At 35.1% G+C, this 14,672-nt stretch overlaps 1 protein-coding gene across 3 annotated transcripts in view; it reads right to left on the reverse strand.

Annotated features, from left to right (window-relative positions):
* The window catches only part of LOC145690578 (uncharacterized), a 622,228-nt gene that overhangs the window by 172,913 nt on the left and 434,643 nt on the right, over positions 1-14,672 (reverse strand). For all 3 annotated transcript variants that reach the window (XM_081765603.1, XM_081765604.1, XM_081765605.1), the window contains exon 12: positions 3,713-3,766. In XM_081765603.1, the coding sequence (XP_081621729.1) occupies positions 3,713-3,766 (54 nt within the window). The remainder of the gene's footprint in view (positions 1-3,712; positions 3,767-14,672) is intronic.

Consider the following 14,672-nt stretch of genomic DNA (forward strand, 5'->3'; position numbering starts at 1 on the left):
AGCAACTGAATCATTTATTGATCTGAAAGTAACATTTGATATGCATACTGGTCATATGTCACTAAGGCTACTACTTAATATACGATTGAAAGATATAGCTCACTCCTGCTTTAGATGATTGTAAAGTAGATTTCAATATAATTCAGAAAACAGAAATTATTTGGCAACCTTGATATATATGATTTATATGCTTGTCAAACTCAAATAGTATGAGGTAGATTTACTTTATTTAGAGATGGTAATAGGATAGTAAGTGAAAGCTAATAAGGCTAGGGGTTGAGCGAAAGAAATAAAAATAATGATAAGAAAGGTATATCTATTTTGCGTTTATTGCTGAAGTTTAACAAATCGTCATTACACTTGAAAAAACTTATGTTGTGCGAACGTAGACAGGAAGGAAAGCGGTTTCGAATGTTTCATGACGGACAGTGTTCAAGGGATTTAGGCAGAGTCACATTAACGTCGAAGAACATTGATTGGAAGAGAACTTTCAGTGATAAAGTGACGTAACAAACATTCAAGCAGATTCTCATACAGAAGCGTCATGTGACTACAGGTCAAGTGACGAGAAAACTCAAGCAGCATCTTCAGAGCCTTTGTCGATTTTCAAATTCCATCCAGAAGTTACATGATTTGTGCATAACACTCCTTCGTAATGGGACGGGGGTAGGAAAAGAAAGAAATTAGCATCTCCACCATTTTACGGGTGCTTAATTTGAAAAGGATTTCCAAAGAAAGCTGTATCGTCAATGAGAATTTCTTGGGATGTCTCTCATAAGTAGATCGGGTCCTGGGACCGGACGACACCCGTGTCAATATAAGAGAAGTAAAAATGGGGATTTCAAGATATTTGAAGACAGAGGAAGAGTGTTAGGTGAGGGGAGAGGGAAGGAAGGGATTAAATCTGATATCACAGTATCTGTTCCATTTCTCCGCTGAGCTTCCTGATATCCTCACGACGACCGTTCTGCTGTTCTGGTTATAACGTGACTTGACTCTCTAGCCACTGAGCTAAATCCATCCGTTGACCGAATTAATGATAGTTCGGCTTGTTTTCTATATTACCGTCTCCGATGTTCTCCAGCCAACTCCAAAGTTCGGCTCTCGACTGACTCCCCGCGTTCCCGGGTTGAAGAGAGTATTTAAGGATCTAAAAATGCTGGTGATCTTGCTGATTCCAGACACGTGTCGATGTGAGTATTTCGTCTCAACAGGTACTTTTGACGTCAGAGATCGTTAGATAATCGGGAAAGGAACTCTCTTAGCTTTATTAGATAAAATACACATTGACATAATACATTACATAACGTAAACAAACACTTTCACGATTCAGCAAAGAAGACACAAAACTACGGAAGAAAACATTAACCGAATTCTCAGATGTAAATGAATTTCATTAGGTAAATCTTCCGAATGTCTAGCATTATTGATGTATACAAAACAGTTTTATGTAATTAGAGAAAGAAAGAAGAGCTTCACAACACTGATGACAAATCTTAATGAAAATTATATTTCTCAGGCAGACAATAAATGAATATGTGGGAGATCAACATAAATCAATAAATAATAAATACTTGTCTCTTCACACATTATGTAATGTATTATGTCGATGTGTATTTTATGTAATAAAGCTGAGAAGAGCTCCTTTCCCGATTATCTAACCATCTCTGACGTCTAAAGTGCGTGTTGAGACGAAACCATCACATCGACACGTGTCTGGAGTCAGCAAGATCACCAGCAGATTTGGATCCTTAAATACTCTCTTTAACCCGGAAACGCGGGGAGTCAGTCGCGATTCGGACTTTGGACTTGGCTGGAGAACATCGGAGACGGTAATATAGAAAACAAGCCGAACTATCATTAATTCGGTCAACGGATTGATCTAGCTCAGTGGCTAGAGAGTCAGGTCACGTTATAACTAGAACGGGAGAACACCGGACCATCATCGTGAGGATATCAGGAAGCCCAGCGGAGAAAACAGAACAACAGGTACTTTGATATCAGATTTCATCTCTTCCTTTTCTCACCCCTCACATACACTCTTTCTCACTTGAAATATCTTGAAATCCTCATTTTTATTTTTCTTATATTGACACGGGTGTCGTCCGGTCCCAGGACCCGATCTACCTATGAGAGACATCCCAAGAAATTGTCATTGACGAGATAGCTTCCTTTTCAAATTAAGTACCCGTAAAAATGCAAAAGGATCGCTTATGACTGGACACATGTCATATGTTATATGAGTCATCGTTCTCTTTTTTAGGCAACGGAAGTGTTTATATATTGAATGTTGGCGGCATTGTTTCCGCACAAGCACAAAACTTGAAGGAGATTTTCAAGTGCTGGGAACAGCAACAGCTTTCTGTGTGTCGGATGCTGACTGTTACCAGTTGTATTGCTGTTAACGATTATGTCATAATTCTATGAAATCGTGTGTACCCTAAGGCCCAGAAGTTAGTTTTAGAAGGTGACAGCATATACTAGGTTAACAATGCACAGATTAGTATAGCTGGAACTCTTACAGTCTGGGTTGAGAAACATGAGAGGAAATTAAATACTCTTTCTGGCCACCCAACTACCGAACCTCAACTTAATGGTCCGTATACGTATACGTATGGTCCGTTTTGAGATAAGAATCCAGCAGGTATTTCCCGTTTGATTTCCTTTTACCAAAACGAGTAAGGTACAGCATGCGGATTGGTGTTAAACTATTTTAGCTATTATTTGTAAAATTTATGATTCCATTTCAAATAATATTAGAATTGTTATGGGAGTGAAAGGTTGTCCAATAGTATGTTAATCCGACAGTTGTACTTTCTCAGGCGTTTTCCTTAAATTAATGAATATCTGTACATTTTCTTTTGTAACTGCTACCTATGTTTATAGAGCTCTCCCATGGTTAAGCGGTTATCGTACGCACCTTTGGCGTACTAAACCTAGATTTGATTTTCAGCGGGAGCTTTTGCGGTTCGGACTCTTAAGTTTAGCTATAATTTCACATATCAAATATCATCGCTGCTGAAAGAACACTAAACTGAAAATCAAGTAAAAATATTTAGAAAATTCTCTTATTTGTGGCCGACATAGTTTTAAATAATTCTGTAATTATTCTGTAAACTTAATATACTAAACATTTATTATAAAGCCTTTTAATAAATTATGTATTTCCATAACATGCAAAACATATTGAAGTTATTTTACTTGAATAGTGAATTAATTTAAAAATACCACATTATTCGCACATTGGGATCACTAATACTATACCAGGTATATGATGTCTCTTAGGGTTTGTTTAATGTGTTTTTAGTGGTTAATCAGATACAGAGAATCATTTTGGCTTATAGCTATATAAACATGTCACCTTCAAACTTCACATCTGACTTTGCTTCCGAAATATCATTTATTTTTTTCTTAAATTTAATTCTCAAGTTGATACATTTCCTTAGATCTGCTTATTACTTCTGACACTTCATTTACAAGATATTGAGAGGATAATTTATAGATGCTGAATTTGTAGTAATTATTTCTCAGAAATCGGTATTATATTAACTTTTTATATCTGCATATTACATTTCCAGTATGTAATATATATTACTTTTTAAAGGTTAAACTGTTTTATCTACAATGTAATGCGATTGTGGTAATGAAATATATAGAAATTTAATCAATATCTAAAATATATATCTATATTTTTTTAAATCGTCAAAATTACCTTTGAAATTTTCGAGGCATTTTCTTCCTTTCTCATCACATCTTTTAGATTGATCTGCAAAAAATTGCATTATGAAATGTTACATTATTATGGAAATAAGAATAACAGAATAAATTAATTTAAATTAAATATAGGTTTGCAAGTTATATTTTAGTATTTTTACAACTTAATAATTTAGTATTTTGTTACAGTTATCCTATCATCTGATGCAATATAAAATTAAAGTATAAGTTTTTAAAACCGTGAAGACATAGTAATATACATTTACGACTTTAAATGTTGTTGTTATTACAATTATTATTGCATGCATGCACATGGGACATTTGCGAAATACGAGAACAAATGTGTTTTCTTTGTTGTAATGAATGTGATTTCAAAGTGCTGGTGTAATATGCAATGTATTCTATACTAATATTCTTCAGAATAGTTTATGGCAATACAGTGAATTGCATGATATCGAAGCGTAAATATTTTTAATATGATAGTTGATTTAATATAATAAATAATAATTGTAAATACAGTAAAATCAGTAATACTTGTCCAATACCTTTGGAATGACAATCTCTTGCAAACTTTCTATGGTACATAAAATACAAATCCCTTGCATAATATCTCTCTTCTTTTTACAGTTTTATACCTTCATTATTTGCATATAGTCTGTGTGTAGCAGGGTAATCCGTCACATCAATCATCTATGCCAATCCTTTATAGTCATTAGAGCTAAGTCAATAAGTTTGATCCAAGTTCTTTTGTTTCTTGCCGATCGTTTCTTATTTTCAATGTGTCATGTGGACCTTCCTCTTTCGTCAGCAGTAACCAGTTCACCTGTGAGTGTCGTGGTGTGAAAGTGGTGCGGTAAAATCGCCGACCTGACAGACTTCCAAAGAGACATGATCGTTGGTGCCCGTCTGGTTGGAGCTTCAGTGGCAACAGTGACGAACATTGTGGGGGTATCGAAAGGCACTGTGTTCAATGTCACGAGGGCATACACAATACATGGGCAAACGACGTCTGCGAAGCACAAGAGTGGTCGAAAGACAATCCTGTCAGAGAGGGACCAGAGGGCATTAAAACGGATTGTAGCAGCTAAAAAGAAGGCCACTACAATGAAAATTACGTCTGAACTTAACTTCGGCCTACAGAACCCGGTTTCATCGAAAACAGTGCGACGGGAACTTCATAAAATGAAAATTCATGGCAGAGCCGCTATCGCCAAACCCTTGGTCACAACAGTAAATGCGAAGAGGCGTATCCAGTGGTGCAAGAATCACAAGGCGTGGACTCATGACCACCGGAAACCTTCACCTTATTTCCAAAAACCGGTCGTGCTTACGTATGGAGAACACCGTCGCAGGCCTATGATACAGACTGTCTGCTCCCAACTGTAAAGCATAGGGGTGGTTCTGTTACAGTATGGGCAGTGATATCCATTTGGACAGATTTTTTGTCATTCCCCTATATATATATATATATATATATATATATATATATATATATATATATATATATATATATATATATATATATATTGAATATGGAATGAACGTCGATGTTCCGTTTTCTTTTGCATAGTTTTAGTACTACAATTGCGGATGTGTTCACAACAATAATACACAGCGATAACGACCATTTATTTCTTTTCGTTTGAATGAGATGCTGACTGAGATTACGATCTAAAGAATAAACTCCACTAATATGTTATAGGAATCAACTACAAGAGTATGTTGAACTTTAGTATTTTTCTATATCTCGTGGACATTGATGTGGGCCCCGCGTGTGGCGGTGCAGACAGCAAGACGATATTCCCATTCACGCCACACACGCTCTAATATATCTAATGAAATCTACTGGATATACAGTGATATGAACTTGCACTTCTTGAAGTTTTGGGGTAACGAGGATACATAGACACAATCCTTTACGCAACTCCATAAAAAGAAGTCACAGCCCGAGAAGTCAGGCGACCTTGGCGACTACTTGCATAAGACAATTATCGTCATTTCCAGCACGTCGAATGCATCTTCCTGGAAGCCGCTTATTCAGATGTTCTTTAACGTGTAAATATCAGTGAGGAGGTGCTCAATTTTGTTGGAAAATAAAGTCATTGTCTTCTTCTTCTTCTTCTTCTTCTTCTTCCGATTGTGAAAATAACTAATTAGTGAGCATATCAAGATAAGTTGCATCTGTGGCAGTGGTCGCTCGAAAGAAAAATGGGCCATAGACTTGACGTTTCGATACGGCACAAAAGACATTCACTTTATTAACAACACAACACAACGAAAGGAAATAAATTCATGTTAGCACATTACGGTATAACAGTACAGAAATACGAAACCTTCCCAAGTGATCTCCGACAGAAACAGCAACTGCCCGATAAATATACAACAATGAACCCATATCGACTAATCACGAAGTAAAGAGAGTGAATTTACTTTTTCTCTGTTTGATCCCGTTCATCATTGGCATTGTTGTCCCTTGTTGCCCATTGTTGACAGGCCCCAAAATATTTCAGTTTTTCTTTAAAATGTGACAAATTTCATTTAAATACGAATATTCAAAGCGAAGTAATAACATAATAAAGTATGATAGTGTTTTTTGGACAGGTTGTTCTTTGTACAGTGCAGCATAATAAGAAACAATATACTCTGTGTCCACACTTTGGCATGACCACACATGAAATTCGTTTTTTCTCCCTTTTTAACATATTAGACTCCTTTAAAGAGAAATCCTACAATATACTGTAGCTTTCCTTGCAGCACCTGAAACGTTAAATATAATTAACAATAATTGCAGTAGCTTACCCGTGGAGCGAGTTTTGAAAACGCAGTACACTTTCCTTATGGAGGCTGAGTTTAGCCAATCAGGGGTTGGAATTAAGATATCATCAAGCTAGTATGAAAAATTTATGCATCAAAAGTCTCGGGCTAGTAACAGTGAATATCTATGAAATGAAAGTATAGATGGTAGTTTTAGAGCTTTTGTGTATCCATAGAAGTTATTTCAGAAAATAACCAGACTTCTTTTATTTAACACTTCCCTATCATTTTTCAAAAATTTGATTCTATGACCGTTTCATATTATAAACATTTTATTATAGCTTCACCATGAATTAACATTAAACAAGGTAATAGTACTTGCTGTTTCTCCGTAAATTATATATTTCGTCACTACTACAAGCCAGTTCTTATATAGTTCGTATTCATAGCAGTACTGTTTTATTTATTTATTTATTTCGGTCTTAAATTGATAGCTGTACGTCAAGTTCAGTAATATTTCTTATGATAAAGGTAATGGGTGTTGAGAATCAACTGTCTATGCAAAACCGCGTGCATTATCGAAGTCATTTTAAAAGGAGTTTAAATTAGGTTTGATCATCTAAAAAAAAAAATATAATAATATTAACAATTAAAAGGAAATAGAAAATATCAATAATATAGAAAACTTCTATAAGCAAGTTATAAAAACAAATCTATTTCCTCAATTGTAAATTAAATCTTTCAGTTTTAGTCCCACGATTATTTACAGTAGTCCCCTGTAAATTAAAGGAAACGGATGAATACTGTATATATGATAATGAAAGATATTTATGGAATGAGAAGTGGACGAAAATATGCAAACTCAGAGAGAAACTATGAACACGATGTTCTTCACCACAAACTCGGACCACGGCGCCTTTTACCACAGGTAAGCGTTTTAACCCTGAGCCACCGTGCAACTATACTTAAGTTATAGTTAACCCCTTATCGCGTGCCGTGCCATATATGGCACATACCCTTTTTTCACTTTAGCTTTTTCATTATTTATCAAAGGCATCAAATGATTGTTTTGTCTGCTGTGTGAGATATTGACGTGCATGAATAAGAGATTTTGGTGTAATCTGGCATGTTCTTTGTGAATTGTAAGTGTGTCATATATGGCACTTACTTATTTCTCGTCGGAATTAGGTGAAAAATCTAAAATTCAAGTTTTAATTCATTTTTCAAGTTCCCATATTGAGATTTCCAATACTGATTATTTTTTTCGCTAAAAGAAAAAAAAATCATGCAGAAAGGAGTTATATCTTCTCACGTTGTAAGCTAATACTCGCCTTAACTTATACAGTACTTCCAATCAGTACCGGCTTTTGTAATACGAAGTATAGTATTTTATAGTACATAGAATTCAAGCGAATTGCGGGTAACATATAATAAATAAATGAGATTCTTTTTCAGTTTTCTTTAATTACACAGTATTATGAAATACTGATAAAATTTGTTAAGAGGTAATAAATTAAACTTCCTGATACTACATCCATGAAAGACCATGTCCAACCAGATGGCCTATGCTCAACTGGGAGATGAATTTCAGTGCATCGGTTCTCAAGGGTCATTACATCTGGCTTTCTGAACCGGAGTTTGCTACCTCTTAATTCAGGTAGCTCCCCAATTGTCTCATAATGTTGGTTAAACACGAGAAAATTTCATGCTTCTGCCAAGAATAGAATCAGAAACCATGCACACTGAGGTCGCGCACGTTAACAATTCCCTGAACCGGAGCTAAATAATAATAATAGTAATATAATTTGAACATCTACTTTCTTCTTTTAATGCTTTCTATTTGACCATCGCATGATAAATTTTGATGTCTATGGTAACGAGTTGAAAATGTGTGAAGTAATGAGTTGAAAATACTAAAGTAATGAAAATGGTAATGAGTTGGAAAAGATTAAGAATACAGTATATAACTATAAGAATAAAGTATATAACGCTAAAATCTTGTGTAAGTTTAAGAATAGAAGTTAGAGGTTATATGAAGTAAGTTTTTCTTTAAACATTGTGTAATTATTGTTTTCCGTGACCAATTAGAGTCGTAACATGCCTATATAAAAGTCACAAATGAAACATAGTATACGAAAGCAGAATCCGTTTTGGTAATACTATACTAAAGGGGGGAAGGACTTGGGCCGAGTCAGCCCTATCTCTGCCATTGATATTGGTAAATTATCAACTGTTTTACTTTCATTATCTAACTGGATATACACACTGAGAAAAAAATTGTAGGTGTACTTAAAAAGATAGGTTACATGCGTAATTCCTGTAGTTTTTGGACTTAACGTACAGCAGACGTATAACTGAAAACGCATGTGTTATAATACTTTCTGTATAAGTGTTTCATCTATACGTACTTTCCGTATGAAACAATATAGGCGGTCAGGATCTCTCATACAAATGGACGTATATAACATATAGCTGACGAAGGTAACATAAGTATATGCATGTTGTACAATTTGAATGTATATATTTGTTTTTTCACTAAAGTACAATGACAATGCTAAAAACAATATTCATACTAGTGGACTGTAAGGCTTGATTCGTATACCACATGAATGCAACCAAATAGAAATTCACTGTATTTAATGATTACAACTTCAGTTTGCTCTCAAAAATAGTACACTAGAATAAACATATTCACAAGGTCTTTAGTTGTAAATGATTGTGATACGATGGCTTATTGTTTACAACGGTTCTCTTTTTAATTATTGAGCCATTAAAATACTAACTCCGTTGAATAAAAATCCATTTATTTATATCTTTTTGTCCTAACGACATTCCAAAATCTTATTATTTAAAACATAAAACATATGAATATCTTTTTATATCGATATTATAATTAACATATTTCTTTTTCTTTCTCTTCTTCGAATTACATAATCAGCCTAGTACATATTTTAAAATCTCTTACGCCCTAATAAAATAAGGATTTACAAGTAATAAGAATATACACAAGTAGTAAAAATATACAAATATACAACGTACTGTTGTATATTATGGCGATCGACGGACTTCTTTTTATTTATTTATTCAATAAAAAGAAAAAGAACTCTGGACCGTTAACCTTAGGTATTTCTTATGTGCCCCTCTTACATACAAAATATACCATATCATAATACACATGCATTTTCTTATTTTTATATTAAAACACTGTTATTGATTATATTTCATTATAATCGTTAATTACAAGGCACAAAAAATTACGTTAACTTAATTTAAGTCCGTTATGGGCCATAAAAATGTTAATTGTTAACAAATTTACAAATTTAAATGATTGACTTTGGGCAAATAACTAAAGAGGTTGGACAGTAGCTATCGGTTACTATTTGGTACCAAAATGTTCACCATCTTCTTAGGTATTGATCGACATCAATATCATCTCTCTACAGCTTACGGTTCCCGAGCTATGGCTTCTTAAATATCTAGAAATTAGCCATTTTTGGCCAATATCACGGGAACGGTAAGTCATAGAGAGATGATATTGGTGTTAGGCAATACCTAAGAGGAGAGTACGCATTTTGGTACCGATATTGATTGGTGGCCACTATACAACTGGCCATTGGCCAAACCAGTGGCCATCGGTTACTATTTGGTACAAAAATGTTCACCATCCTCTTAGGTAATGAACAACACCAATATGATCTCTCTATGGCTTACGGTTCCCGAGATATGGTTCCTTATATCTCTGGAAGTCGGCCATTTTTTGGCCTATATCTCGCCAACGGTAAGAGTGACGCGAAAAGTTTAGTCACTTGTTCGTTGAATATTATACGTTTTTTATAATATGTAAATTACATTGGCTGAAACAAGATAGTAAGTATATTCACTATTCTATTATTACCCCCTCAAATGAAAGAGACCAGGGTACGAATCTCATTCGAAGGCCATGTTTTCAGATCCCACGTTGTAACTATAAGCCTCATGCAGCGTCGCTAATAAAGAGGACACTAGATTCAACCAAATGTTACCCTCTGATTCGTATCACAAAATCAATCCATAAGAATCCCTTAACAAATACAATATTTTTAGTTCTTAAAATGTACCTTTATTTTATTTTATTTATTTATTTCCAATTTTTTTTATATTTAAATACATTTTTGTGCGATATTTATTACAATTCAAAATTATTCGACATTCAAATAAAATAAAAACAGTTTTTATTTATGTATTTTGAAAACGTGAAATTATAGATTTTCTCAAAATGAATATAGAAATATTTACATTATTCACATTATAATTACCTGTATGATACTGATATCGGGTAGTGGGAAGGCAGTTAATGGGAATTAAAGCTCGAATGGAAAGGGGGGCAAACTGACATTCCAGTAGATCGAGAGTTATGACGTTATCAATATCGCCGCCCGTGAAATTTCTAATATAATTTTAAAACGGATACACTTCCTCACAAAATAGAGGTAAAACCGTCGTGTTTGTCCCAAACTAAAGTAAATTAACAGCACATTACACACAATTAGTTGCAATATCTGTATATGGTGGCATGTGTGAAATATATGGAAACAAACTTTAAATAAAAGTATTTTTGACACTCCTTTTTAATTTTAAATCTGAATAACTCCGTAATTATCAAGAATTCTAAAAAATATTGTAGTTACAAAAATGTAGGTATTATGTTGTATAAAACGATCATTTCACATAAGGTAGTTACGTGATTTTATATAAGACATGGTGTAGTGGTTTCGTACTTGTAGGTATGTTATATCTTTAAATAAGAGTTATAGATGCTCCACACTGCAGATTTAGTCTTTAGGTCAATTAGTTAATAATATAGGGTGGGAGAAGTGATATTCTAATAGACCGAAACTTATGATATCATCAGTATGGCCGCCTTAAATATTCTAGTGAAATATTTGAAACCGTATAAGTTCCCACAGAAAGAAGATAGAATCACATTCTTTACACTAAAGTAAAGCAAGTTAATGGCATTTGTACAAAACTAATTTGTAATGTCCAGAATCCCGTTATGTGCTGTTATCTATAAATTTTGGATACCAATTTCGGAGTTAAAAATATAAGAAATGCGAGTGTTGAGAAAATTTTATTTTTACAGAATGAAGCTTCATGATATTTCAGTTAGTAATACTGTATTGCATTGTAATCATTTGTATCTAAAATCTCTGATAAACTAATTGCGGAAACATTTTTATTTTAGGAGAAACTAAGTTTAGTTTTACTTTCCCATTACAACTTTCCCGAACAATTAAATACGTGAGTTAATCGTTCAGCCTATCATAAGAAATTAATAACGAAAGTGCAGCCAAATATTAGCGGTTTATTACATTTATTTAAAGAATCGTCTAGTGGTCCACGAATGATTCTTGACGCAATGGAGTTGGTTAAGAAAACCATACATCATTTAAATCCAGACCAGTTGGTATAATGAAGAGACTTTAGTGGAGCTATGATTCTCTGAGAGATATTGTGATCATGTTTGGAGGTATTCATACAGAAAAACACGGTTCAAAGACGATTGGAGATATCTTGCAGGGATCTGCATGGATTGAAGCCCTTGTCGAAGGTGGTTTAGCGCCTCAATAAATCGCAAATGGTATTCTAAAAACCATAATGTCATAAAGGCTAGATACGCACATCGAATAATATATGAGTGTAACACTCAGACACTCCTCAATGAAGCTTACGAAGAAGTATGACCGGAAATTGAATTTAGTATTTGAGTTAAGAACAACACTATGTATGCTATGTTTGAGCGTTGGATTCTTGTTGTGGTCTTAGAGGCTCTGTTGCTGATCTTTGTACGTGCTCATAGAGAGGGAAATTTTGAACTTTATGTTGCAGCCTTTTAATATTTTGGAGGTCTCTTTTTTGCATGCGACCAGTACCACTATGCCAGATGGGTTCCTATCCATGTTAATCACATGAAACAAGTACCAAAATCAGTCCTTTATGAGTTCAAGATTGGAAGGTACACTGTCAATAGATCTAAGAATCTTTTTTTTTCGCTACAATCGCTGCAAGGCCACGAGCAGCTAAACAAGACACTAAAGGAAACATTGGGACTAATTGGCTTAACTCAAGATCCAATTGGTCTTCTGAATTGGTTTACATTTCCTCCCGAATAAATATAATGAGTGAGACTACTTTCATCAAGATGAAATGGCAGATTTTCTATTTGATGTGATGAACATGATTGAAGCGATTCGGAAAAATGGAAATCCATTTCTGTAGTTCGATAATGAACTAGTGTATCTTCAAGGAGACGTTAGCGAGGACAAATAACACTGTTCGGCATGAAAATTCTCCCACGAGGGTGAAAGGGTGTATCGGATAGATTTCGAGACGCTGATTACAGATATCTCATCGAGAAAGTTCCAGCACGTAAGGTTTTCTTTTTTTGGTGGGTATTGTTTCCATAATTGACAGAAAAATTGTATTTTTCGTATTTAATATGTGCTTTCCGTGTTTGGAGTGCATAATTCTTAATTTTTACGAGGATGAAAGGGTGTACCAGATAGATTTCGAGAAACTGATTACGAATATCTCATCGAGAAGGTTTCAGCACGTAAAGTTTTTTTTTCTTTCTTGGCGGGGTGCTGTTTCCATAATTGACAGAAAAATCGTATTTTTCGTATTTAGTATGTGTTTTCCGTGTTTGGAGTGCATAATTCTGTATTTTTACGAAGGTGGAAGGGTGTACCGGATAGATTTCGAGAAGCTGATTACGAATATCTCATTGAAAAAGTTCCAGCACGTAAGGTTTCTTTGTTTTTCACGGGGTGCTGTTTCCATAATTGACGGAAAAATCGTATTTTTCGTATTTAATATGTGTTTCCGTATTTGGAATTCTGAATTTTTATCTTAATCCAAGAACTGTTACTAGGCTATATCTCAGGAACATTCTTTTCTCTAGCTCACAACCTCCCGGAAACGTACCCCCTCTCCTTGGTTTGCAAAGATTTATTGTCGTTCCACACTGCATGCACTAAAACCTAGGCGTTATTGACGGAGAAAGGTTTCGTAATCAACTTGCGATCATTCGTCGGCTCCCTTTTGTCTAGACGACAGACAGATTGTTGAAAAAAGGCGCCAAGACATACACCACGTTGTCGAATGAAACAAATATTTCAGTTTCGAGTTGATCTTCGTGTTAGAAGGTGGTGTTACGCTGTGCCGGTGTATACCGTAGGTGAAAAATATTTTTGCGTGAAATATTGACGTTTGTGTTAAACGAACATGGCGAGAACTTGCAACAATTCGACCGATTTATTCTGCTATACATGTGGGGAAGTGATTTTCAAGGGACAAAGTAGGCCATTGTCACTGTTCCTGAAGACATCCTACCATCTATACTTCGGGTGTAAAATCGGCAACCAGGATCGCGTTTGGGCTCCGAAACAAAGTTGTAACTCGTGTGCGCGTACTCTCACAGGATGGTTGAAAAGTACATATAAATAAATGCCGTTCGCCTTACCTAAGGTTTGGCGCGAGCCCCGTGATCATGTTTCAGACTGTTACTTCTGCCTGACTAATATAAAAGGTTTCTCAAAAAACATGAAACATTAAATACGGTATCCTAACTTGGATTCCGCGAGGAGACCTGTGAAACATGATGTTTGTCTGCCTGTACCCGTGCCACCAGACTCATACACCCTGTGCAATGTTTCGTCCGATGAAGAACCTGCTGCTTGTGAGGATGTTGCACAATCTTCGAGTTCACAGTCAGATCCCAATTACGCTCCAATGCCTGACACTAATGAACCACATGTGATAAGTTAGGAAGAGCTGAATGATCTGATCAGAGACTTAAACCTTGCCAAGTCTAAGGCCCTGTTGCTTGCATCACGACTTCAACAATGGGATCTACTAAAGCAAGATGTGAATATATCGATGTATAGGAAAAGAGAGGTGAGCCTAGTTCCTAATTTTACAAAGGATGGTGATTTGGTTTATTGCAGTGACATTCCATCGCTTATGGGACAACTGAAGTGGAACCACAACACTGAAGATTGGAGGCTATTCGTAGATTCCTCTAGGATAAGTCTCAAGGCAGTGTTACTACACAATGGCAATGAAAAGCCAGTCATCCCTATTGCTCATGCTGTACATATGAAAGAAACATACGAGAACATGCGAAACCTATTGCAGAAAATAAAGTACGAACAGTTCCAGTGATC

This window comes from Thermobia domestica, chromosome 7 (assembly GCF_964235325.1).
Source record: "Thermobia domestica chromosome 7, izTheDome1.hap1.1, whole genome shotgun sequence".
Classification (NCBI taxonomy): Eukaryota; Metazoa; Arthropoda; class Insecta; order Zygentoma; family Lepismatidae; genus Thermobia; species Thermobia domestica.